Here is a 27981-nt window from a genome sequence, read left to right as displayed (position 1 = left end):
TAACCTCCATGAGATCGCGGACCTTATCTGTCTTCTTTCCAGCTTGTTTTCCAGCGCCTGGAATACTGCCTGGCATATTAATGAGCACGGTAAATGCTTATTGAATAAATGAATAGATTTTGTTGGTTCCCAGCCCATTCCACAGAAGAGCAGCCGAAGCCTTGGAGAAATCTAGGTAGGTGCCACTGCCCATGTCAACCCAGGCACAGAACACAAAGCAGCTCCAATCCGATTCCAGTCAGTCCCTTAGCTCTCGCCCCACAGGGATCTAAGGGCGGCGTTCCCCAGCGTGGCAGGGACATCCCCGCGGGGTGCCCCCGCGGTGTCACCTGGATCCCGCTAGGGGGCAGCATAGGCGGATTCCCGCAGCCGGCCGCAGACGCCGGCGGGCGGGGGGAGGTTTCCGCTTCCGGGTGGAGCGGCCCGTTTCCGCTTCCGCCGAGGTGGTATGTGAGGCACTGACGGGAGGATGGACGGGCTGGTGGCTCAGTGCTCCGCGCGGCTGCTGCAGCAGGCAAGACCGCGGGCCGTGAGGGGAAAGGCTTGCGGGCTTGGGGACCAGGCCCCGGATCTGGGCGGGCCGGCGTCAGCGAGACAGGGACGCCCGGGCCCCTCGGACGCTGGTGGGGGCTCCCGAGACCGGGTCGGCGCTGCCTCGCGGGGACGCTCTTCCGGGGGTCGCAGTGGGCGAACCCAACCCTCGAAGGCGCCTCTGACAGTGACGTTGCGTGGAGCGACGGGACCCGCCCCCCTCTCCCCCCACAGACCTTCCCCTAAGTCAGCATCCCCGGCGGAGTCGCCCTGGCGCTCCACGGTGCACACGTGCGCGCTCGGCGTCCGGCTCCGGGCGGGGCGCGGCGGCAGCAGGAGCCCTGGGTCCTCTCTCTCCGCGATGCCCAGCCAGGGGGACCCTAGGAAGCCCCATGGGGGGCTTTATTAGCAGACAAGCAGGAGTCTGCTCTCTGCTTTCTGTGTTGGGGGGTGGGGTGGGGGGGAAGGAACAGTACCCGCTTGTGAGAGTGGGGCTGCTCGAGTCGGGAGGGATGAAACAAATTTAATTCTCCTCAATCCTCATGGATCTGTAGTCACAAAGTATAAGGGGGGCAAGTCAGTTGGCAAGGTTGTTACTGAGTCGTATATCCCTGGTCAATCTGGGGAGGTAAAAGTACCCTATGACTGGGGTATGACAGGAGTTAATAGAGCTGACTTCTGACAGCTGTTTAATCAGCACTTGGAACATAAAGTATGCTCGCTTATGGCAGGTGTATGTAGTTGGCGCAAGTTTCAGGTAAGGGCTCCCCCTTTTAGTGTCCCAAATGGGAAGCTTGATTTCATTCTGGTTTGGCAGGTCTCTAGTTTTAGGAATTTTAAGTCAAAAGCCAGGTCTATGTCAGACACAGGAAACAGAGAAAATGAGGAAATCCCTTTGTCCCAGAAAGGGCAAAAGACAGACATTTGAGCTCTTTAAATGTGACAACGGGCATTTTTTTTTTTTCTTAAGAAAGACCCAAGTCGTAAGGTTTGGAAATAAAAGACCGTTACACTTAAACCCTTAAACTTAACCAGTGTTCTCACTAAAACAGTGGTTTATTCTGGCCAGCGAAACTAGTGAGATGAGACTTATGCTAATAGATTCTTTATGCACCAATGTTAACCTTTATACAAAAGATTATATGCTAAAGTCATCAAAAGCCTGGAGGAGGAAAAATAAAAGCAAATGGAAAGTTCTTCTTTCCCAGCTTCTGTACTCTGCCCTTGTGGAGAGGCAAAATGAGGAAGCAATTTAATGGTACAATTTATCTTATTCAGGAAGTGTTCGGTTTTACTGGACAGAACAAAGTACCTTTTCTTTGTTAGGAAAAAGAGATCAAGTCTCTGACTGCTGAAATTGATCGTTTGAAAAACTGTGGCTGCTCAGAAGCTTCTCCAAATTTGGAACAGTTGAGAGAAGAAAATTTAAAATTAAAGTATCGACTAAATATCCTTCAGAAGGTAAGTACCATGGGCTCTGATTTTATTCTGTGATTTGAATTATTGTGTCTTATTAAAAACCCTTGTTACTAATAGATTCTGAGAATGTACCTTGAGGAATTTGGAAAACACAAGTCATTTCCCTGCATTAGACAAGTCAGGACTAAGTTGTGGATTCAATTAATGGAAAGGTTAGTATTGTCCTGCCCTTTGTCAGAAGTTCAGAAATGGCTGAAATGAAACCAATGAATCACTCAAATAGTAATTAAAGGTTTATTGTTCCCACAACAGAATGATAGTTTGCAAACCTGAGCATTCAAATCAAACATGGAATGGGGCTCAGGGTAGAATATTAGCAGCTAATACAGTGAGAAGGCAGTGACTATTTCTTCTTCACAGTGACTGGATTGTAATTTTAGAATTTTCTTAAATGATTTAATTTTCTTAAATAATCAATTAGTGGCTACCTCATAACAACTTTAGGAAACAGTTTACCTTTTACTTAAGATTTCTAGATCAAGTTAGTCTTGCAAAAATAAGCTAAATTAAGCTTTACTTGTGCAACTAAATTGGTTTCCTCTGCTCAGGAAATTTTCAAGGCTAGTCTCCATTTGCCTTTGATTTTAACACCTTCCGGGGCCCTTTGAAATATTTCATCATATGTTTGGCTAAATTCAGGTAGCCTCCAAGTAGGATAGAGACATTACTTTCAACAGTCCCTTTTTTAAAAAAAAAAAAACTTTTGAATTTTAAATAACTGCCTATATCAAAGGGAAGTATTTTAAAATACACCCACAATCCTTCTTTCCACCCTGAGTTATTTGTTCTACAATGTCACATTTGGTTGTGTTTTTTTCCCCACTTATTAGTTCAAACTTTTATTTGTCCCATTAAGCTTATGCTGGGTTGTTATTTAATGACTTCATGACAGTATTTATTAGTTTTGTCAAAAAATTGAGCTTATTTCTGTTGGGGTTTTAATTTTTAGTCTTGTCTTTCAGGTCTTATGACACATCCTAGTGATGACCTCACTCCCATAATTGTTCTCCTGTGTATGTTCTGCTTTCAGCAGGGCTGCACTAGCTTTTTATCTTTTTTCCTAAACTCACCACATTCATATTAGACTCTACCTATGCCACAGCCATGAAGTGTCATATTGCCTAATTGTGATCTGTTTCTGTTTGTGATAGCTTTGTCTTTGAGTCTTCTCAAAGCACACAATTCCTTTTCCATGAAATGTTCCTCAGAATGTCTCACCTTTCTGATTACTTCATGTATTCCGCACTTACATTTATTTCTCAGTTATATTTATTTCAATTCAAAAATATTATAAAATGCCTAATATGTGCTAGAGATTATGAAGGAAAGGATACTAAAGGAAATGCCTCGTATTCTAATACACCTTAGTAATGTAGATTAGTACTAGGGGAAAGGTAGGACAATGCTGTCAGTGTGATGAGGGAAGCACATTGTTACATTTTGCTCTACTGAGTAGCTGCTAAATACTAAGTACAAAATACAACTGGAAACACTAAGCCACTGAGCACTAAAGTTGCTGCTTGGGATATCTGTTCGCCCTTCCTTCTTCCCCTGGCTCACTTGGGCCACATGCTCTGACTCAAACACTTATTATATGGTTGGCTCAGGAGCATTTTGCCCTTGTCTCATTACCTCAGCTTAAGTCTACCTTAGGCCCTTCCCATTGAGCTGCCCTTATCTTTTTATAAGATAAAATCTTATATTTATTCAGTATTTACTAGTAATTATAGGTGTGCCTTTCTAACAGTAATGATTTTAGGATTGCAGTTATGAGTGTGCTCTTATTATAACCACACAGAGTTTGAGTCACTTGTGTCTGATTCTAATTTTCTCAAAGGTGATGTTATTTTAAGGATACTTTTCTTTTTTTTGCATAGGGTGAGTTTTTTTTTTTTTTTTTTTAAAGGAAATTTTTTTTTTTTCAAGATTTTATTTTATTTTTATTTATATAAGCACTGGGTACAGTCAGAAGCGCGGGAGGGTGAAAGGATTTACCAGAGCCAGAGGGGAGAGCAGAGCAGGCACACTGACGAAATACACTGCTGAGGGGAGCAGTGGGCGGCAGGAGAGGTCTGCGCATCATGTGGGACCCTTGCCCGGCGGCCGGGGATCGAACCAGTGCTGCAGAGGCTGCGGGCAGCTTCGCAACCCAGCGCTCAACCTCTGCGCCACTGGGGAGGCCCAGCGTAGTGTGAGTTTTTTAGAAGGCTTACATTGTGTTACAGCAAAAAATGTTTGTATCATATGTAATGTAATATTCCTTAACCTAATAAAATTACTTACCATTTTGGGGGAGAAGAGACTTGCACATATGAAACACACAAGAAGATAATAATCATTTAATTTGATCAAACATTAAATTGCATGGTGCAGAAATCAAGTACAGTGGATTTCTCATGTGTATGCTCACAAAAACATACACATGTACTTACATACTAGTATTTCTATCCTTTAAAAAAATACAAGATTGTAGGCCTCCTTGGTGGCGCAGCGGTTGAGCGCTGGGTTGCGAAGCTGCCCGCAGCCTCTGCAGTGCCAGTTGGATCCCCGGCTGCTCCCCGGCCACCGGAGGAGGGTCCCACATGGCACGCAGACCTCTCCTGCCACCCGCTGCTCCCCTCAGCAGTGTACTTCGGTCCTTATGACTGCTCTGCTCCCAGCTCTGGCTCTGGTGAATTCTCTCACCCTCCCGTGCTTCTGACTGTACCCAGTGCTTGTATAAATAAATAAAAATAAATCTTTAAAAAAAAAATACAAGATTGAGATTATAGTGGTTTTAGAGTCCAGTAAATTTAATATTTGCTATTGGAAATCTTTAGTTTGTGAAAAGCATATCTTTTCCTTTGAGTGTATTACCACAGAAAGGAATCATTACTTACTGGTTGATAAAAACTTAAATCAGTTTTTTAGTGGATTTAAGAATATAATTTCTTTCATAGGGTAGGAGGGTTATGAGGAAGTATAGAACTTGGATTCTTCATTCCAGCAGAACTGAGTTTGAATCCTGACTTATCTTTTCCAAGTTTTTCATTTCTAGCCCACAGGAAATGGTGATAATAGTAAAACTCAACTTTTGTTGTATAAATGAACTAAGGTAATACATACAAACTAAAGCACTTGACTCAGTATACACTTAATAACTTTCTTTGTTCCCATTAGAATTGCACATAATATTTGATTAACAGAAAATTAAAATTAGTGTGTAGGTAGCCCTTTCACTTGTATTCTGCTAGAAACATAAGTTGTTACAGACCTAATACTGGGTTCTGTCACCCTCCATTTAGAAAACTAGACTATGAACCACAAGATTGTTTCCACAGAGGAATTGACTTAATAACATATGGTGCCTCCATGGGAGAAAAGCTGTTAGTACTCCAAAAAAAGACCATCTCCCTAGTAGTGAGTATAGGAACATTATAGAAAAGAAAGGCGTTCAAAGACATGAGGAATGTGGGGAAGGGTTTCCTTATGCTCATATCTGAGAAGGCAACAAGTAGTCTCGGAACAGTCAATCCCAGGATTATCGATGACCTTCCTAGAATAGTTGCTTTATTCTGTGTTATCAGTGGAGAATGGTGTCCTGGTGTTCATCAGGCACTGATGTGTTAGCAGCAGCATCAGATGGAACAGAATATCTTGTTATAAATTAAGCAACCCATCACTGTGGCTCTGAGGAATGTTGCATAGTGGATTAAACTAAATTGCTAGATTAAAGGTTTAGCTCCAGTCCGACAACCACAAGTGTTCAGTCATCATTTCATGATAACCTGAAAAGTGCAGTGCTCGGTGCCAGGAATATAGCCGTGGATAAGACACTTACCTCCACCTAGAAGTCTGGTGGAAACATAATTTTAAGAATGTATGAAAGTACACATCTTCAATGAATATATTCTGCTTCAAAGAAAATGAGAAATAGAAAGTAGTGATCCAATTTCAGATTATTTAACAATAAGACAAAGCTAAGTATGTTCTGATGCTTTGAGATTTACTACTTTGTTCTCTTTCACTTCATGCCTTGAGGGGGTCAACATTTTAATGGCAAGAATATATATGTTTTTGTTTCTCACTTTTTTTTCACTTCAGGCATTCTATACAAAGTTGTTTAGGATTGGTGTTATCCTGTTACTTTCTCAGCACTTAGGAGGAAAAGAAAAGAAGCTTCAGGATCTCCCCGGTGGCACAGCGGTTGAGCGCTGGGCTGCGAAGCTGCCCACAGCCTCTGCAGTGCCGGTTCAATTCCCGGCTGCTCCCCGGCCACCAGAGGAGGGTCCCACATGGCACGCAGACCTCTCCTGCCGCCTGCTGCTCCCCTCAGCAGTGTACTTCGGTCCTTATGCCTGTTCTGCTCCCCGCTCTGGCTCTGGTGAATTCTTTCACCCTCCTGCGTTTCTGACTGTACCCAGTGCTTGTATAAATAAATGAAAATAAATCTTTTTAAAAAAGAAACAAAAAAAGAAAAGCTTCATTCAATCCTTTTGACTCCCATCTCCCAGTTTCAATTCTGATTTTTTTTTTTTTTTATAGAGGCATGCTTTATTTATTTGTTTGCTGGTTTGTTTGTTTTGTTTATACATGCACTGGGTACAGTCAGAAGCGCGGGAGGGTGAGAGAATTCACCAGAGCCAGAGCGGGGAGCAGAGCAGGCAGAAGGACCGAAGTACACTGCTGAGGGGAGCAGCGGGCGGCAGGAGAGGTCTGCACGCCACGTGGGACCCTCCTCCGGTGGCCGAGGAACAGCCGGGGATCGAACTGGCGCTGCAGAGGCCGCGGGCAGCTTCGCAACCCAGCGCTCAACCGCTGCGCCACCGGGGAGGCCCTCAATTCTGATTAAATAAGAAAGAACTGGACATTTTTCATGTGTCTTGAATGTTATGGGATAGATGTGTCCTATTGTATTGCTCAGCGCATCCCAGATGTGAGAGGGCTACACTGTGAATGTATGTTACCTTTGGTTCTTCTCATGATATTTATGGGTCTCTTAAAATATTTGGGGAAATTTTGTATAATGATTTAATATTTTGTCAACATTTCCATTCTTTTCCTACAGAGTCTTCAGGCAGAAAGGAACAGACCAACTAAAAACATGATTAACATCAACAGCCGCCTACAGGAGGTTTTTGGTTGTGCCATTAAGTCTGCTTATCCAGATCTGGAAAATCCTCCTCTGATAGTGACACCAAGTCAACAGCCCAAGTTTGGGGATTATCAGTGCAATAGTGCAATGGGCATCTCTCAGGTGATTATGTTACTATGAATCTCTCTTGGGGGTTTGACTTTCTTAAGCCAGTATCATCAGTACTTATATAGATAATAACGAATTATTGTATCTTCAATGAAAATAACACTGTCATTCACAGATCTGAAAAACCTGAGAATAGGGGTTTTGTGTTTTTTAATTTTAAAACACAAATATGAGTATTCAGTTAAATTTTACATATATTTAATTATTTAAGGGCAATAGTTGGTGCTGTTTTAGTATTTCTCTACTACTGTGTCCAGAATTGGCTGTTATTTGTGAGTGTTGGAAGGTGAACGATTAAGTTAGTCATTTATCAGTGAGCATTCCCATTAAATATTTAATGTAACTGTGGTGTCTTTGTGGTATATTTCATTTTCAGTCAATATTTCCCAGTTTTTGATAGCTACATTGTGTAATGTGTTTGTGGTCATTTGACCCTGTCTTTGCTTTCCTTTCTTTGCTATAGAAAGGATTAAAGAGTTCTGAGTTTTTCTAGATAATTTTTATGTGACAACATGGGGGTTAAGTAGTATAAGAATGCTTTTTTGGGCCTCCCCTGGTGGCGCAGCAGTTGAGTGCTGGGCTGCAAGGCTGCCCGCAGCCTGTGCAGCGCCAGTTTGTTCCCTGGCCGCCGGCGAGGGCACCACAAAAAAAAAAAAAGAATGCTTTTTGTTAGTGAAATGTAAATATGCTGGAAGCTTTTATCTTTGTTGAAAAGTTCTAGCTATATGACAACTCCTTTTGAGATAAAGATGATGTAGTTTTGGTACTTTTGTATTGCTCTTGGCACTATTGATGCTTGATGCTTTAATCTGTCCTTTCACAAGGTTATTGGACTTTCCTGCCTCTGCTTTTTTTTTTTTAAGATAGAAAGATTTGCCTCTGCTTTTTTTATAAGTTTTTTGTCAGATTTGTCAGTTTTGCATTTGAGTAACTTGCTGAAAGCTATCATAAAATGAATCATTTCATACTGTGTTACAGCTACTGAAAACCAAGGAACAAAAAGTTAATCCAAGAGAAATTGCCGAAAACATTACCAAACACCTCCCAGACAGTGAATGTATTGAAAAAGTTGAAATTGCTGGTCCTGGTATGAGTTTATTTTATCCTTCCATGTGGTTGTATTGATGCTGAGTTCTTTTGGGAATAAAAGAAGCCATTTTAAATATAAATGTAAGGGGGTCTCCCTGGTGGCTCAGGGGTTAAAGTCTCAGCACTATCAAGCTGTCACCAGCCACTGTAGCATGAGTTCGAACCCTGGGCAGAGAGCTAACCCACATGGAACAGCACACCTCTCCTGTCTTGCTCCCCTCAGCAGTGTATTTTAGTAGATAAGGCTGTTCTGCTCCCCACTCTGTCTCTGATGAATACTCTCACCCCTGTATCTCTGGCCTACACCCCAGTTCTTGTATGCACAAATAAATGAAACTTTTTAAAAATAAATATAAACGTAGGGTTAAAACTTGTATGTTGAAAAAGGTAGTAAAGTCCCTTGGACTGTGAGTTAGGAAACAGATTTTACTCTAGACCATGCTGCCTGATCTTGGGTGAGTTTTTCTTCCCTGTGATTCAGTTTTTTGTAGCAGAAGCAGATCCATAATGGCAAATAGGTCTTCTGCTCGCGAGTCATCTATTTTCTATTAAGAGGTGCACAGGCCACTAGCTGAATGTGGTGGGGCCCTAAATTTATTAGTAGGGGGCTTTTAGGAGAATGGTAAAGGTGTGAAATAGATGCTGAAAAAGGAGCTTGTGTGACAAGGGCTCATGTCAAGGCCCTGTGTTATTTAGGAATAGGAAAAGTTTGCCAGAACCATATCAGTAGCACTCTGGAGCCAGCATAAGTGAAATGGAGTCTTCGGGAGTCGTTCAAGATTGGATATGATTTTTTTTTTCCCTCTCTTTATTTTCATTAGGTTTTATTAATATCCACTTAAAAAAGGACTTTGTATCAAAACAGTTGACCAATCTCTTGGTGAATGGTGTTCAGCTCCCTTCTCTTGGAAAGAATAAAAAGGTATGTGTACAATCTTCAATTGATTAATTAGTATCTTAGTAGAATTGGATGGAAAGTGCTATAACTGGTAAATGACTTTCTCTTTTTATTGAGATTTAATCATCGATGTTTGGGATATGAACATGAAGCAACCTTTGTCCTGGGTCTTGCTTGTTATATTATTTTCCTCTTCATTCCACAAGTCATTTGAGGTAGCCAGCTAATATCTATGAAGTTGAGGACAGATTATTTATATAAACAAACTCTGTTCTCTTTCTAGTTAATAATGGACAAGTAGGTTGGTCAGAAAGCCTAACACACTACAATCCAAGCAATGTCTAAATCTGAGTTTATGATTAAATGTTATTAATGAACATGGTATGGATTAAATGTTAATTACTCTTTTTAAAAGCTCTCTTCTTATTGTCTATCTTAGGTTGTAGTTGACTTTTCCTCTCCCAACATAGCTAAAGAGATGCATGTGGGCCATCTCAGGTCAACTATCATTGGAGAGAGCATGTGCCGCCTCTTTGAATTTGCAGGATATGATGTGCTAAGGTATGTACTCTTGCTTTTGCTTGAGATTTCTATAGGAAATGAAAAATGTCGCTTGAGGAAGACTCTTTGGCCAAATCAGTTAGTTATAAATGTGGTTCTGCTTCATAATCACCTAGCAGTCTTTTTTTTTTTTTTAAATAAATTATGTCCTTTGAACTATTATCTTAGACTCTCTGGAGATGGAGTCAAGAAAAAAGCCTCCCCCATTCATTCCTCAAATATTTCTTGAGTGCCTCCTGTATACTGGGGGCTTACATTCTGGTAGAGAGAGAGCTAGGCACGAAACAGCTTATGCTTGGACTTGTAGGTCAGGTAGGAAATTATAATTTTAGTTTAAGTGTAATGGAAAGCTATTGGAGTCATAATTAGTAGAGCAGTTGCTCTAATTAAAGATTACTCTGGCTTCTTGGAAGAACCTAGACAGAGTAGGGAGCTCTGTAGTTAATTTAGAAGACTATTTTAATAATCCAGTTAAGAGATGATCTAGTGGTTTGAGATTAGCTGAAAGCAGAGATGGCAGGTAATTAGAAAGACATATTTTGAAAAATTTATCCACTGTCATTTAGGAGCCACTGGTCTTAACACTAAGATAATTGGTTGAAGAGTTAAATTTTCATGAAGTGGTTGACCAACAGTGAGTTAACTGCAATTTTTCCAGTTAACTATACAACAAAAGATCATAGTTCATTACAGGAACTTTATTCATTCAGCAAATCCTATATGCCAGCTATGTGCGACTTGTCACTGGGTATAAAATGCTAAATGTAACAGTCATTGCCTTTTCCTCTTAGTGGAGCTTGCAACCAATTGAGGAAATAACCAAATAGACAAGATACTACTAAATAAAAAGTATTGGCATTTAAATGTTAGTGGTTCCTAATGGAATATAATGACTTGAATTTAAATGTTAATCATTTTTTAAATGATTCTGTGTTCTCTGATCGGTATTAGATTAAACCATATAGGAGACTGGGGCACTCAGTTTGGCATGCTCATCGCTCACCTGCAAGATAAATTTCCAGATTACTTAACAGTTTCACCCCCTATTGGAGATCTTCAGGCCTTCTATAAGGTTGGATACTACTTATTGTTATTTTATTTATGTGTTTATACCATTCATTATAATTATCTTTTCATTAGGGGGCTCAAAATGGTACTTGAAGCTACTATGGGGTTACATAGAAATTGCTAATCTCTCACTCCTTAACATGTCTTTTGCTTTTTATTGTTGTCACTGGGTATAAAATGCTAAATGTAACAGTCATTGCCACGTTGTCCATTCATTGTTAAGTGAATATGGGGATTTGTTCATCAGAATATATAATTAGTATTTAAACCCTTTCATGTATTTTTAAAATATTAAGTATATATTTACCATAATTTTTTTTTTTAAGATTTATTTTTTATTTATACAATAGATGGGGTACAGGGTAAAGCCACGGGAGGGTGAGAGGATTCACCAGAGACAGAGTGGGACGCAGAACAGGCAGATGGACCAAAAGTACTGCTGAGGGGAGTAGCAGGCGTGACAGGACAGGTCTGCTGCACCATGTGGGAATCTCCCCTGCTGGCAGGAATCAAACCCATGCTGCAGAGGCTGCAGACAGCTTCACAGCTCTGCGCTCAACCCGCTGTGCCATGGGAGAGGCCCATAATCCATAATTTTAAATCACTCATTGTGATCAACTTTCTTTGACTTCTTGACTTACCCATACACAGTTTTTTGGTTTTTTAAAGATTTATTTATTTATTTGTTTGTTTGTTTGTTTATTTATTTATACAAGCACTGGGTACAGTCAGAAGTGTGGGAGGATGAGAGAATTCACCAGAGCCAGAGGGGAGAGCAGAGCAGGCAGACTGATGAAGTACATTGCTGAGGGGAGCAGTGGTTACAAAAAGAGAGGTCTGTGAGCCATGTGGGACCCTTGCCTGGAGGCCGGGGAGCGAACCGGCACTGCAGGGGCTGCGCGGCAGCTTCGCAACCCAGCGCTCAACCGCTGCGCCACCGGGGAGGCCCTACACAAACAGTTTTTTATAATTATTTTTTAAATTATGTATACTGCCCCCTTGTGACTATGCAGGTGTCTCTCTTTTCCTAATAAAACTGTCCTTTTAAAATGTAAAAATAGGGCCTCCCCGGTGGTGCAGCGGTTGAGCGCTGGGTTGCGAAGCTGCCCACAGCCTCTGCAGCGCCGGTTCGATCCCTGGCTGCTCCCCGGCCACCAGAGGAGGGTCCCACATGGCGTGCAGACCTCTCCTGCCACCTTCTGCTCCCCGCTCTGGCTCTGGTGAATTCTCTCACCCTCTCGCCCTTCTGACTGTACCCAGTGCCTGTATAAATAAATAAATAAATCTTTAAAAAAATAAAATAAAATGTAAAAATAGGACCTCCCCGGTGGCCAGCGGTTGAGCCCTGGGTTGCGAAGCTGCCCGCAGCCTCTGCAGCGCCGGTTTACTCCCCGGCTGCCGGCGAGGGTCCCACATGGCACACAGACCTCCTCTGCCGCCTGCTGCTCCCCTCAGGGTCCCACATGGCGCACAGACCTCCTCTGCTGCCCGCTGCTCCCCTCAACAGTATACTTCGTCGAGTCTGCCTGCTCTGCTCTCCTCTCTGGCTCTGGTGAATTCTCTCACTCCCGTGCTTCTGACACTGCCCAGTGCTTGTATAAATAAATAAATAAATCTTAAAAAAAATAAATCTTGGATGAAATAAATGACAAAAATGACTTTAGAAACAGAACTAAATAATAACACTACATGCAACATTTGTGGGAGACAGCAAAATCAGTTACTAGGAGGAAATGTATAGCTATAAATAAATTTATCAGCAGAGAAGGCAGGTTGAAAATAAGTATTCAATTCAAGAAGTTGGAAGAAGCATAGGAACAAACCCATGGCTCTTGGAGGAAATAATGTAAGGAAAGAACAACAACAAAAAAATTACATATGCTTTTTGTATTCTGTTTAATTTTCAATATAATCATTCGTTTTACTTTATAGTATGACTGCGCATTGTTTTCTTGGATTGATGTACCAACTCTTGATATTTTTTCCATTGGGGAGGCATTGTTATCTTTTCTATAAATAATTTTGTTTATGTGTAGGTTTTTATTTTTTAGAGAATTCTGGGTTTATTTCCCTGTGTAGAAGAACGGGGATGTAGGCCAGAGGTATGTGGAGGAATAAGAGGATTCACCAGAGACAGAGTGGGGAACAGAACAGGCAGATATCCTGCTAAGGGGAGTAGTGGCGAGACAGTAAAGGTCTGCTGTGCCATATGGGTTAGCACCTTGGCTGGGGATGGAACTCAGGCAATTGTGGTGGGCAATTATAGTGATAGTGCTGAGCATTAGCCCCTGGAAAGTAGTTTCTAAGAAAAGATTGAAAAGAAGTTAAATGTGTATTGATACGAGATGGGTAAAATAACTATAATCTGTTACAATTTCATGTTCTTAATATAATGAGGAAGATTTACTAATGTAAGAAAATGTTTATAATACATTTCTAAGTTTAAGAACCAAGATAAAAAGTTAAATATTTCCGGTTTTTGTTAAAACACATAGATACTGTATTTGCAAAGAAATATCTAGAATTAGACACCAAGATGTTATCACTGGTTAGTTTGGAGTGGGGTAACAGTTTTTTATTTTGTTTTTTTAATTAGCGTGTATTGCTTTCAAACAGGATTAAAATGACAAGAGCAGTTTTATTTTGGGTAACAAAAAATTTATTCATCCCATAACACATCCAGAATAGAAAATGGAGCCCAGAAAATTCAGTGTCACCTATTCGCCATTTTTCATTTCTCCTGAAAACAAAATCATTAGTTGTGAAGTGGTCTTCTATAAATTGGAAACGTGGAGGGAATGCTGTGGTAACAATTTTGTATATTCAGGAAAAAATATTTGAAAAGAATTGGCACACTCCCTTGTAACAATGTACTTGACTATTGTATAGAGCACTTCTGTTCTGGTCTAAATTTTTTCTTCCTTACTCTTGAGGATTTTTTTGTGTATGTGGAATTTTTGTTTTAGGTTTTACCTGTTTAGGTTTGGGTTTTTTTTTTTTTTAAGAAATCAATTTTTTATTTAAAAATATGAGGTTGAATCTTTTTACTTTTTACTTTTCTTAAGTTTTACGGTTTTTTTAAATGCAGGAATCCAAGAAGAGGTTTGACACCGAGGAAGAATTTAAGAAGCGAGCCTACCAGTGTGTGGTTCTGCTCCAGAGTAAAAATCCAGATATCATAAAAGCTTGGAAACTTATCTGTGATGTCTCCCGCCAAGGTGATTTGGGGAGCTTTGTTCATTCATACACCAAATATTGCTGTATATAGTTCCCTTGAGTCTTTATTAATACTTTTTTTTTTTTTTTTTTTAAGAGTTATTTATTTATTTATTTATTCATTCATTCATTTATACAAGCACTGGGTGCAGTCAGAAGCACGAGAGGTGCTTCTGGTGAGAGAATTCACCACCAGAGAATTCTCTCACCAGAGAGAATTCAACAGAGCCAGAGCAGGAGCAGAGCAGACATAAGGACCGAAGTACACTGCTGAGGGGAGCAGCGGGTGGCAGGAGAGGTCTGCGCGCCATGTGGGACCCTCGCCTGGCAGCCGGGGAGCAGCCAGGGATCAAACCGGCGCTGCAGAGGCTGCGGGCAGCTTTACAACCCAGCGCTCAACCGCTGCGCCACCAGGGAGGCCCTCCTTGAATCTTTATTCACAATTGACCTTGAGTGACATGTGAAACTTTCAAAGACTAGCAAATAGATTTTTTTCCTTAAATATTTTTGAAATTATTACCACTACAGAGCTTCTGCTAACATTATATTGTATAATGTAAGCTGAGATTTTTTTTCTAATTAACATTGTAACACAATGGTATTTGAAGACCTGGTTATTATATATCATTTTCTTTAAAGTCACAGTTTTAAAGAACCTATTGACCATGTTAAGTGAAGCTTATTTTATATTAAGAAATATTATTAAGGCAGGCAGATCCAAAATTTAAATTTCTTAAGTCAGCAAAAGTTAATTAGAATATAAAATAGGAAATAATTGGATTCACAGCAACCAAGTCTGTAAAGCAGTTAGGGATCAGTTTATCTAAAAATGTTTATCTAAAAATGAAGCAATGGGCCTCCCCGGTGGCGCAGCGGTTGAGCGCTGGGTTGTGAAGCTGCCCGCAGCCTCTGCAGCGCCGGTTCTATCCCCGGCTGCTCCCCGGTCACCGGAGGAGGGTCCCGCATGGCGCGCAGACCTCTCCTGCCGCCCGCTGCTCCCCTCAGCAGTGTACTTCGGTCCTTCTGCCTGTTCTGCTCCCTGCTCTGGCTCTGGTGAATTCTCTCACCCTCCCGCGCTTCTGACTGTACCCAGTGCCTGTATAAATGAATTAAATAAATAAATAAATCTTTAAAAAAAAAAAAATAAAATAAATAAAAATGAAGCAAAATAACACAGAAGAATGGAATAGAATGTTTGAAAAGGGGATCAAGCAAAGTCCCCTAGTTTTTCAAATTCATCTTTAGTTTTAAGATAATTTCAAGTTTTTACACTTGACAAAGTAATTTTAAAGTTGAAAAATAGCCAGTAGATCTTTGAAAAAAACTAATGATGGCGGTTTGCAGCACTTAAATAGTAAAGTGATGCTACAATGGGTAATATTATGTCACTGATGCATCGCCAGATAGACAAATGAATGGTACAAATTAGACTTAATAAGAAAATTCAGTAAATATATTTGATCTCCAATTAAGATTTTTCACCTCAGCTACATATTTTAAAAAAAATTTTTTAAACCTTATATGTACATGTTCCTTATAGAAAAAGTTTTAGATACTTTTAACATTTCCAAAATAACAATGTGTGTATATAATGTTCTTACCATACTTTTTAAATATGATTAATTTTCCTTCTCAGTGTTTGAGTTATTTAATAAATGTAAAGTAAGATGCATGTTTCCTATTTGTTTAAATTCATATATTTTTATTTTGTGATCTTTTTGTCCCTAGAGTTTAATAAAATCTACGATGCTTTGGACATCTCTTTAGTAGAGAGGGGAGAGTCCTTCTATCAAGATAGGATGGATGATGTTGTAAAGGAATTTGAAGATAAAGGTAAACACTTTACCTTAAAACTTTATGAAAATTTTCAAAACAATGGAGAGAATAGCATAGTGATCTCCAAATTCACCAAATATGAGTGTAGGCCAGTCTTATATTGATGTATTCCTGTGTCACTGCTTACATCAGATTTCATTTGTAACTGCTTTGGTATGTCTGAAAGAACATGCCCTTCCTCCCACTCCACACCATGAAGCATTATCTATGAAAATTAATAATTTCTTAGTATCATTGAATAGCCAGAGTTCAAATCTCCCAAGTTGATTCATAATCTTTTTTTTTTTAAAGATTTATTTATTTATACAATCACTGGGTACAGTCAGAAGCACGGAAGGGTGAGAGAATTCACTAGAGTCAGAGCGGGGAACAGAGCAGTCAGAAGGACCGAAGTGCACTGCTGAGGGGAGCAGCGGGTGGCAGGAGAGGTCTGTGCGCCATGTGGGACCCTCCTCCGGTGGCCGGGAAGCAGCCGGGGATCGAACCGGCGCTGCAGAGGCCGCGGGCAGCTTCGCAACCCAGCACTAAACAGCTGTGTCACCGGGGAGGCCCTCATAATCTTTTTCAATCATCCTTTTTTCAGAAATTATATATTTGTTCATACATTTCTTAAATTCTACATAGATTTGCTTCCTTCAACCCCCTTTAATTATTGTAGAAATAGACAATTTCTAATATACATAGTGCAATGTTAAGATAGATTAGTGGATCCTGGTATTATCAGCCTGATGTCTATATAATTTTCCCCAGTAGATTTTCTCCTACTGGTTTTAGCAGCCATTGATGATTATAACTGATTTCATTACTTCCTGAAAGGTTGGAAAATGGTAGTATTCTTTCATTTTCTGTTCCTTTGTTACCTGGAATTCTGTGAAAACTGTATCACAATGATTTTGGTTACTCTGAGGTAAAATTCATCTTGATAAGAAGTGTAAGTGATTGATTCTTTATCAATTTTCACAATAAGTTAATTTCTTAGCATCTTCCAGATGTGTGACAAATGACTTGTTTTCAGCATTGTTGCAAAGGGATTTAATATATTTTATACATTTTTAATCAGTTACCTTTATTCTTTTTAATGCTCAATTGTCCCTTATTTGGTTAATGTAGCCCACTCAAATTAGCTCCCTGTTTTTGGGTTTGTTTCCTTCACCCCCTAGTCTTTGATCCTTTGCTTACTTTGTACACAGTATTTCATTTTGCACATTTCTTCCTTCAGATCTAGAAGTAAGTCATGGCTCCAAGAAAGCCTGATTCCTTAAATAGGAAGTGCTGTCAATCACCAATCACCATTAAAATCAAGGCACCACCTTTTTTAGATAATAAATTTTAAAGACTTTTTAATGACAATATGTACTAGGGGCACATAGCTGAGAAATGAATGAAATCTAAGCAGTCTCTCTTCAGAGCTTGTTTATAACCATTGTTTTAAGCTGCCTTTTCCTTTCCAAGCTTCAGTTTCCTTATCTATAAAAAAAATGGTAACAATTACACTTATTGCATAGAGTTATTACAAAGGTTCAACTTTAGAGTTAGCATAACAGTGGCACATGGTAGCACTCATAACTGTTATGTTCTTTCCTACCCATGCTTGCATCCAAGAATTTTGCATTTTTTCATCATTTTTGATATATGAACATGGGGGTTTTTTCGCCCTCAGTTCTCATTCAAAATACTAAATCCTGCCATGTTTGTCCCAGGATCCTATTACAATTGTAATTTCTTTTCAGTACATTTTAAGAGGCAGTGTTAGAAATTGCATCTTTTTGTCAGAGGAAGGCTGTGGTTCCAGCTTGATAACTACCATGGATTCGATTTCCACATGCTGGGTCTGCTGAGCAGGTGGGCTCCAGTGAGGTGCTCTGAAAAGAGCTTGGGATCCAAGTGTAGTGTGAGCCAAGAAAACTGCTGCTTATCTTACTTTGCAGCCTCATAACACCCATGGCACCCAGACAACCTTAACCACAGCCATTTTCCAAGGCTCATTGGAGGTCATGGTGAGAAAAGAAATCATGCTATCTCTAGCTCTCTAATAAATATCCTAGAATGGTTAACCATTTATGTTTGTTTAGGGTTCTTTTAACATAAATGTTAATAAAGATTTTTTTCCCTAGGATATGTGCAAGTGGATGATGGCAGAAAGATTGTATTTGTCCCAGGATGTTCCGTACCATTAACCATAGTAAAATCAGATGGAGGTTATACCTATGATACATCTGACCTGGCAGCAATTAAACAAAGACTATTTGAGGAGAAAGCAGATATGATTATATATGTGGTGGACAGTGGACAAGTGAGTTTTATAGAACTGTATACTTAAATTGTTTCACTGGAGCGAAGACAGTGTGGTGAGGTTCATGTCATGTAGCACCATAAAACTATAAATTTTCCCCAAAGACTGAAATTTAGCATACCATATTTGGATTTGGCCAAACTTGCTATTCGCCGCTTTCCAGTTTGTCTCTGTAAACTGGAAAAGGTCATTTCTCTGAACTTCAGGGACTGTTGCTATCTGAGAAGGTGATTGTGAGACCTAAAGTTTAAATGAAATGCTTACATGTAAAGTGCCCTTAAGTTGCTTTAAAAACCTTTTAAACAAAAAGTATATTAACAGCCTTGCCCTTCTTTCTCATATGAAGGGAATCAAAGAGCTTTCATGATTATGCTTGCCTCACAAGATTTGTGAGTAATGTGAAGTTTACAAATTCTTATCCTTAAGTAAAACAACTTTAAGTTTTTTTTTTATGGTTAGAAGTTTAGCAAGTGGGGTCTCCCCGGAGGCGCAGCGGCTTGAGCGCAGCGCTGTGGAATTGTCCACAGCCTCTGCAGCGTGGGTTCAATTCCTGGCCAGCCAGGGATATTCCCACATGGCACAGCAGACCTCTCCTGTCTCGCCCACTGCTCCCCTCAGCAGTGTATTTCAGTCCTACTGCCTGTTCTGCTCCCTGCTCTCTCCAGTGGATTCTCTCACCCCTCTGGCCTGTACCCCAGTGCTTATATAAATAAATAAATCTTTGGAGAAAAAAAAAGAAGAAAGTTTAACAAGTAACTTTTTGTTTCTCTTTCTTTCTAGGCTGTGCATTTTCAGACAATATTCGGTGCTGCTCAAATGATTGGTTGGTATGACCCTAAAGTAACTCGAGTTTCTCACGCTGGATTCGGTGTGGTGCTGGGGGAAGACAAGTAAGTCTGGAAAACCCAAGGTAGTAATAGTACATACCTGACCCCCAAGTTTCTTTGGAAAAGGCTATGATTCTTTTGATAAATCATATTGGATTTAATAAAGTCCACCATTTTCTTTAGTCTACATATGTTGTAATGGCTAATCAAATTGAGCCATTTGTACTTGTGTACTGCCAGATAATGTAGCCTGTTAGGGAGAATTGTACAATTAAATCAAAACCAGACTGTAGACTTAACAGGTGATAAAGAGGCTTCCCATTTCCACAGAGCTACATTGTAAAATCTATCAAAGTACCATCTTAGATTTCAAGCATCTTGTAAATGTCTGTGGTTTTCCTTCATGGTTGAACACTTGGTTGATGTGTATAGGTTTATTGAGATTCCAAGTAAGTGTTAAGATTCATGGCTTTCCATTTCTGTGTTTGTCTCAAAAATACTAAGTTTATTGGGACCTACATGTGAATATCCATACTTAGGACTTTTTAAATTTTTCAGTCATTTCCCCCCACTCTGCTCAGTGTTTATGAAATAAAAAGGAAAATGCATGCAAATGTGGTGGTAGTCATCATCAATTCAAAGGCACAAAATTTTTAACATTATATTCCATACTATCTTAGGATCGTGTAGGTATTTAATCAGCATATTTCTTAAAATGGCATCTTAGATGTGTGGTTTGGTACAGATACTGTCATCACACAAAGGGGGTAATGCTTGTGAAAAACCACAGAAAGTAACACAAGATGCTTCATCAGCTAGTGTACAAAAGCCCTAAATAAGCATATAAAAGGTGGGTTAAGTATCTGATGGCATTATCTTAGATGTAGATTATATGGAGATCAAAGACCCTGTTGGATTCAACATCAAACAGTTTTAATTATAACATGCAACTCTTTGTCAAGCTGTATTTTTTTTTAAGATTTATTTATTTATACAAGAACTGGGGTACAGATCAGGTACGGGAGGGTGAGAGAATTCACCAGGGAGAGCGGGGAGCAGAACAGGCAGATGGACTGAAGATACTGCTAAGGGGAGCAGTGGGCGAATATGACACTGAGTTTTATAGTGATCGTGGTCCTAAGAGAGTGCTTAAAAACCAGTGAACTGAGTATTGCTTATAGTGTCATAGTTCTAAAACTGTTGATTGTTTTTGATTAGCATTATTCCTACAGTTGGGCAAAATTATGAAATTTATTATAACTGATATGTGTCCCTATTTCAGCATTTAAATTGTCATGTAATGGCTAAGAGGTTTTTTTAAATTTTTTAAATATTTCTGTACTCTCAACATCATGTAATAAATGGCATTCTAAACCATTCAATAATAGTTAACGAGGACAGCCTACCTTATTTTAAATATTTATTAATATTAAAATCCTCACAAGTTCTATTGTCTGTATTTTAGTGAAATTTTCATTTTAAAACTTTTCACAATAAATAATTTATCATTTAGTCATCTTTGTTATCCATTGGACACCTTCTAGCTGTATTAAAAGGGAACATGTAGAGAATGCTGTTACAGAGATATCGAATGCTTTGAATTGAGGGCTAGAGATGAAAGATAGTTGAAAATAAATACTCATTTCTTTTGGCATCCTGCCTAGTTGCCAGCTGGAATAAAGGCACTGTCAAACCTTCATTTTCAGGATTGTAGGTTGACAGAACTGTTTCAAAATCTATTTAATTGGGACTGAATTTTTTTTTAAGGAAAAAGTTTAAAACACGTTCAGGTGAAACAGTGCGCCTCATAGACCTTCTGGAAGAAGGACTAAAGCGATCAATGGAGAAATTGAAAGAAAAAGAAAGAGATAAGGTAATCCAGGCCTTATTAGGCTATTGTGCACCATGCATCATGTGGTCATAATTCATTTTTGTTATTGTTGAGAGAATTGTGAAGCTTATAAGGGCAAACTTATATTTACCAGATTTTATTGCACAGTAGGGTTTTATGAATTAGTAAATATTAAATTAGAAAATTAGTTTCTTGGCCATTACAAAATACCATGGCCTTTCATCCCAAAAGCATTTGTTAAGTAAATGTGTGTAAAGTACAATGTAAAGCTTGGTGGAGTGACACACACACACACTCACTCTCTCTCTCTCTCTTCTTTTTTCACTTGGACACATATCTAGAAATAGCATTACTGGGTTATATGTTTGACTTGTGTTTAATTTTATTAAAACTAGCAAGGACAGAGATGTTTATTCTCCCACCATTACATGATTTTTTTTCCAGTTCCCCCATATCTATACCAACACTTGATTTTGTTTTATTTTGACCTTTCTGACTGGTGATTAGTGGCATCTCATGTGGTTGACATTTGCACTTCCCAATGAATTACAATTTTGACTAGTTTTTCTCCTACTTATTGGGCATTTACATTGACTGCTTTTTTTCATGCTTATTGGGCATTTACATATCTCCTATGAAGAATTTGTTGAAATCTTGTGCCCATTATTGTTTTAAATGATCACTATTCATTTATCCACATATTTACCCTTTCCTGCATTTTTTGCTTCTATCTAGGATTATTTTTCTTCAGTGTGAAGATTTCCTTGTAGTATTTTTTTCTGTAGTGCAGACCTGCTGGTAACGAGTTCTTTTTTTTTTTTTTTTTTTTTTTTTTATAGAGGCATGTTTTATTTATTTATTTATTTGTTTGTTTGTTTATACATGCACTGGGTACAGTCAGAAGCGCGGGAGGGTGAGAGAATTCACCAGAGCCAGAGCGGGGAGCAGAGCAGGCAGAAGGACCAAAGTACACTGCTGAGGGGAGCAGCGGGCGGCAGGAGAGGTCTGCACGCCATGTGGGACCCTCCTCCGGTGGCCAGGGAGCAGCTGGGGATCGAACCGGTGCCGCAGAGGCCGCGGACAGCTTCACAACCCGGCGCTCAACCGCTGCGCCACCGGGGAGGCCCTGGTAACGAGTTCTAAGAGCATTTGTTTGTCTGAAAAATCTTTATTTCACCTTCACTTTTGAACAATAGAAATGTAAAATACAGCTGACAGCTGTTTTCTGTCACCATTTTGAAGATGGCATTCGATTATTTTTTAATTTTCAGTTTCTTTTGAATATCAGTTGTCACATTGCTGCTCCTTTGAAGGTAGTGGTTCTTTTTTAAACATTTTCCTTAGGTTTTGTTTTCAGTACTTTGACTATGAAGTATCAAGAGAACACTAATAAAAAGTAATATCTATGTGTGGTGTGGAGCTTTTGCAGGGAATTGTTTCTTTCATACTTACCTTGCTTGGGATTTTCATCAGGTTAGGAAAATGCTTAGCCATATCTCTTCAGATTGCCCCTTTGTGTTCTTTCTGAAACTATAAGTATATATATTATGTTAGAACTTCTGACTCTGTCCCTAGTATCTCTCATACTCATTTTTTCCCCCCATTTTCTTTATGCTTCATTTTGATTATTTTCTACTTCAGATAGACTATTTTGCTATTCTGTATTCTGCATTTCTGCTAAAATTTTGTATCATTTCATCCAGTTTTGTCTTCATTTCCTCAAAACTTTTAAACTTAACATACCATATTGATTTTTGGCATTTTCAAATAATTTTAGTCCTACAAAATTGCAAAATTATACAAAGGATATCCGTGTTAATGTTCCCAAATAGTAATATCTTATATTGTAAGTCCTTACTTTGTATTGGCAGTAGTCATCAGTAGGAAACTGACTCTATGCAGAACAACATAATGAAACCAGGTCCTGATATAGTGTCATTTTATTCAAAGTCTAGAGAAAAGCAGCCTTGATACAGCAATCTGAACTGTAGATCTGATTCACGTTTCACAAAATGTCCTTTTATCTAGTTCAGGATCCAATCCAGGCTCACATGGAACCATTACTTGTCATGTCTCCTTAGTCTTTTTTAATCTGGACAGCTCCTTGTTCTTTCTGACTTTTGCACACTTTTTAAGAGGACATGTAATATTTCTCAACAGAAAGTAGAATTATGCAATCTTGGCAAGAATAAGTGTAGCGTTCTCACTTCATTATTTCAAGAAGCACATTATGTTGATAAGCCTCATGATTCTTAATATTAACTTTGATCTTAACTTCGTTAAGGTAATACTGCTAGGTTTTTTCCTGCTATAAAGTTGTTATTTCTCCCTTTGTAATTAATAGTTCTTAATTGTTTACCTTATATTGTTGTTGCCTTTTTTCTTTTGTTTCTATTTCTTGTTTCTCCCTTCCCCAAACCCTTGATTTTTTTTTTTTTTAAGATTTATTTATTTATTTATTTATTTGTATGAGAACCAGGGTGCAGGCCAGATTTGCCGGAGGGTGAGAGGATTCACCAGAGACAGAGTATGGAACAGAACAGGCAGACCAATTGAAATATACTGCTGAGGCGAGTAGCGGGCGAGACAGGAGAGGTTTGCCACGCCATGTGGGACCCTCGCCGGCTGGCTAGGATCGAACCGGCGCTGCAGAGGCTGTGGACAGCTTCACAGTGTGGCGCTCAACTGCCTGTGCCACCAGGAGAGGCTCCAGACCCTTGATTTTTAATCATTACCTCTGGCTTTTAGCAGTCCTCATTACTTTCTAGGCTGGATGTTGTGAATAAAAAATTATAGTTTCTGGGCCTCCCCGGTGGCGCAGCGGTTGAGCACTGGGTTGCGAAGCTGCCCGCGTCCTCTGCGGTGCCTGTTTGATCCCCGGCTGCTCCCTGGCCACCGGAGTAGGGTCCCACATGGTGCGCAGACCTCTCCTGCCGCCCGCTGCTCCCCTCAGCAGTGTACTTCGGTCCTTCTGCCTGCTCTGCTCCCCGTTCTGGCTCTGGTGAATTCTCTCACCCTCCCGCACTTCTGACTGTACCCAGTGCATGTATAAACAAAAACAAACAAACAAACAAATAAATAAATAAAACATGCCTCTATAAAAAAAAAAAATATTATAGTTTCTGGGGCCTCCCCGGTGGCGCAGCAGTTGAGTGCTGGGCTGCGAAGCTGCCCGCATCCTCTGCAGCGCCAGTTTGATCCCCGGCCGCCAGCAAGGGTCCCACATGGTGTGCAGACCTCTCCTGCCGCACCCGCTGCTCCCCTCAGCAGTGTATTTCATCAGTCTGCCTGTTCTGCTCCCTGTTCTGTCTCTGGTGAATCCTCTCACCCTCCCGCGCTTCTGACTGTACCCAGTGCTTGTATAAATAAATAAATAAATCTTTTTTAAAAAAAAAATATGGTTTCTGGGCCTCCCTGACCGCACACGGGTTAAAGCTTCAGTGCTGTCAAGCTATCGCTAGCCACTTCAGCATGAGTTCCATCTCCAGCCAGGGAGCAAACCCAGTGGTGTAGCATACCTCGCCTATCTTGCCCTCTGCTCCCCACTCTGTCTCTGGTGAATCCGCTTACATACTTCTGGCCTACACCCCAGTTCCTGTATGCATAAATAAATAAAAATAAATATTTTTTTTAAATAATTCTTTTTTTTTTTTAATTCTTTTTTTTTTAATAGAGGCATGCTTTATTTATTTGTTTGTTTGTTTGTTTTGTTTATACATGCACTGGGTACAGTCAGAAGCGCGGGAGGGTGAGAGAATTCACCAGAGCCAGAGTGGGGAGCAGAGCAGGCAGAAGGACCGAAGTACACTGCTGAGGGGAGCAGCGGGCTGCAGGAGAGGTCTGCGCACCATGTGGGACCCTCCTCCCGTGGCTGGGGAGCAGCCGGGGATCGAACCGGCGCTGCAGAGGCTGCGGGCAGCTTCACAACCCAGCGCTCAACCGCTGCGCCACCGGGGAGGCCCAAAAACAAATATTTTTTTAAAAATTATAGTTTCTGGGTGATGCCATGTTCCTCCAAAGAATGGTTAAGCTTTCTTCTTGCCAGCGTAACAGCTCATTGTCTTGATCCTATCAGTCTTGGTCTTTATATGTTAGGACCAAATTGTTTCAATTTTACCTGGATTTCTAGAGTGAGGCCCTTACTCCTGAAATTTGGCTTTTCTGGTTTCAAGGGAATGTTTACTATATATTGCTCTTCTCTTTGCTGCTGCTGGGACTACCCTGCATCACACACAGATCTGCAGAGATCTTTGCTTGGCCCTTTAACCACCCACTTGCGCTTTCCTGCTGGATTTTCAGGAGCCTTGCCTTCTGCATGCCAGCAGTTTAAAAGGAGTGTGGTAGGTTTTTTATGTTGTTGTTTCCTCTTCTTAGGGATTTTATTCTCTCCTCTTTGGCAGCCCTAAGCTCCTATTCCACTCAGACCATTTTCCACTTGGGCTATTCTCTGCTTGCCCACTGCTGTGTGTTGGAAAATATCCTTAGGAAAAAGCCAGATATGTGTGGAATTCATCTCCTTCTCCCAAGGGTCATTGCCCCTCAAACTTTGCTTGAGTGTTGACTTCAGGTGTTTATTATAATGAATCTAGCTTTTAAACAATCTAAAGAGTTAGTTTATTATACACTATTATAGCCAGAATAGGAACTCTTTTTTTTTTTTTTTTTTATAGAGGCATGCTTTATTTATTTGTTTGCTGGTTTGTTTGTTTGTTTGTTTATACATGCACTGGGTACAGTCAGAAGCGCGGGAGGGTGAGAGAATTCACCAGAGCCAGAGCGGGGAGCAGAGCAGGCAGAAGGACCGAAGTACACTGCTGAGGGGAGCAGCGGGCGGCAGGAGAGGTCTGTGCGCCATGTGGGACCCTCCTCCGGTGGCCGGGGAGCAGCCGGGGATCGAACCGGCGCCACAGAGGCCGCGGGCAGCTTCGCAACCCAGCGCTCAACCGCTGCGCCACCGGGGAGGCCCAGAATAGGAACTCTTAATGTGGTTACTTGTGACCTTTGTAATGCTTCAGAATGTAGGACCAGTTATTAGCAAAGCAGTGCCTAAGTTCTCTCTAACCTTGACACCCTGTTTTGATTTCACTTAATCATTTGACCCACCCAAATTAAAAAATTTTTATTGTATTATTCTATTTCCTATAAGCTGCCTCAGAATCTTTATGGAATTAAATTAAATAAACTAATAATGGTTGTTTTCAGTTTCATATCTTGGGGGGAAAGTAATCAAGTTGCACTTGCTTTTTACAAATCATGTTTGTCATAAACATGTTCTTCATATGCATAACTAACAAATGTCTCATCTTCTGCCTGTGTGACGCCAGGGTAGAGGCAGTGTCTTAACACTATGAAGTATTGTTTTGTTTTTTTCCAAAGGTCTTAACTGCAGAAGAATTGAAGGCTGCTCAGACATCTGTTGCTTATGGCTGTATCAAATATGCTGATCTTTCCCATAACCGATTGAATGACTACATCTTCTCCTTTGACAAAATGCTGGACGACAGAGGAAACACAGCTGCTTACTTGTTGTATGCCTTCACTAGAATCAGGTAATTGTGGGTACAGCATTGTTTTGTTTTGAATCAAATGATAATGTCTGTGTTTGTCACTTATTATTATATATATTTGAATGGAGAAGAATGGCTGTGTTTAACATAAGGGAATGATGGTTATTGCCTGATTGTTCAGGTCTATTACACGTCTAGCCAACATTGATGAAGAGATGCTTCAGAAAGCTGCTCGAGAAACCAAGATCATTTTGGACCATGAGAAGGAATGGAAGCTAGGCCGGTGCATTTTACGTTTCCCTGAGATTCTGCAAAAGATTTTAGATGACTTACTTCTCCATACACTCTGTGATTATATCTATGAGCTGGCAACTACTTTTACAGAATTCTATGATAGCTGCTATTGTGTGGAGAAAGATCGACAAACTGGTGAGTATGTCCTCCTGTGTTCAAACTTGTTTTGTTTATGGAAATTTACCCCCTCTCCCCCCCCCACACACACACACATACACAATTCTTCCTATTTAATCTATTTCCCACCCTCAGGCACATGCATGCAACTTTTAGGACTGCAAAGAATACAGTTGAAGGACCACTGCAAATGAAACAAAATGGGACTGCGGGTCCCAGAATGAGTCTCTTTAAGGGATCTTGATAATGTAAACTGACCTTGGAAAAAATGTGTTATCTTTTTTTTACCCTGGGCTCTATCATTTACATAGTTAATGACATAGACTGAATCTGTCAGTTTCAGGGCAAGCTGGAATCTCTGAGAACTGAAACTTTATTCACAAAAAATTCACCACTGTTTTGAATTATTACTGTTATTAACTGTATGGTATTAAAGTTTATAGCTATTTCCAAGCTTCAGAAAGAAGAACCCTGAGTTTTCAAAAGTAATATAAAATTTAAAATTCTAATCATAGCAAACCTTTCATCTCTTGTCCTGATTATCAGTTAGGAGAAAACTTCTTGAACAGAAATGTCTTCATTTATTTTTCTTTATTGTTTAAGGTAAGGTGATTCTAGTTAAAGCCTAAAAACATCTGTAAGTGAAACTACTCACTTCTCAGTAAAATCCAGAAATAACAGATTCATTAATAATGGTTTTCAAAAAGAAAAATTAATGTTTTCTTTATTCTGTCTTCTCAGGAAAAGTGTTGAAGGTGAACATGTGGCGAATGCTGCTATGTGAAGCAGTAGCTGCTGTCATGGCCAAGGGGTTCGATATCCTGGGAATAAAACCTGTCCAAAGAATGTAATCTTAGATTTGAACACCGTTTTTACCAAAGTGGCCATTAGTACTGTTTGCTTTTTTACAATCATGTGGATATAAAAACAAGTAAAGGAAGTTTCTCAACTAGCTAAGTAATATGTGACTCTTTATCACTAAGTACTAGACTTCTGAAAAGAAAAAATTACTTTGCTGTCCCATTTATTCTTTATTCCATTGTTCTGTTGTAGATACTTATCCTTGTTTGACAAAACTGAGACTCTTTGGAAATAAGAAACCTGCCCTGAATTGCTTAGGAACAAAATCAAGACTCGTATCCATGTGTGTCTAATTCCCAAAGTTAAGCTC

The 27981-nt window shown here is 39.9% G+C and overlaps 1 protein-coding gene across 1 annotated transcript; it reads left to right on the top strand.

The window, feature by feature from the left end:
* The first annotated feature begins 428 nt into the window (after window positions 1-428).
* Window positions 429-27763, top strand: RARS1 (arginyl-tRNA synthetase 1). Its single transcript, XM_037499014.1, has 15 exons — window positions 429-514; window positions 1858-1992; window positions 7058-7246; window positions 8231-8339; window positions 9163-9263; window positions 9679-9800; window positions 10752-10872; window positions 13957-14086; window positions 15813-15917; window positions 18035-18213; window positions 18994-19103; window positions 20808-20913; window positions 26269-26441; window positions 26581-26828; window positions 27552-27763. The coding sequence occupies exons 1-15, from the start codon at window positions 470-472 to the stop codon at window positions 27659-27661; spliced, it is 1983 nt and encodes a 660-aa protein (XP_037354911.1). The 5' UTR covers window positions 429-469; the 3' UTR covers window positions 27662-27763.
* Window positions 27764-27981: the final 218 nt, after the last annotated feature.

The sequence above is a fragment of the Talpa occidentalis genome, unplaced genomic scaffold, assembly GCF_014898055.3.
Source record: "Talpa occidentalis isolate TD23 unplaced genomic scaffold, MPIMG_talOcc4v2.1 talOcc4.9, whole genome shotgun sequence".
In the NCBI taxonomy this organism is placed as follows: domain Eukaryota; kingdom Metazoa; phylum Chordata; class Mammalia; order Eulipotyphla; family Talpidae; genus Talpa; species Talpa occidentalis.
Note: the sequence above shows the minus strand (reverse complement) of the source record. Positions and strands in the feature narration are given on the sequence as shown.

What these genes read in the sequence shown, in the direction of transcription:
- RARS1 (XM_037499014.1), top strand. Translation starts at nt 470, where the DNA reads ATGGACGGGCTGGTGGCTCAGTGCTCCGCGCGGCTGCTGCAGCAG. An exon ending in ATCTTCAGGCCTTCTATAAG is followed by an intron (nt 10,873 to 13,956) that starts GTTGGATACTAC and finishes TTTTAAATGCAG; the next exon opens with GAATCCAAGAAGAGGTTTGA. An exon ending in ATGTGGTGGACAGTGGACAA is followed by an intron (nt 18,214 to 18,993) that starts GTGAGTTTTATA and finishes CTTTCTTTCTAG; the next exon opens with GCTGTGCATTTTCAGACAAT.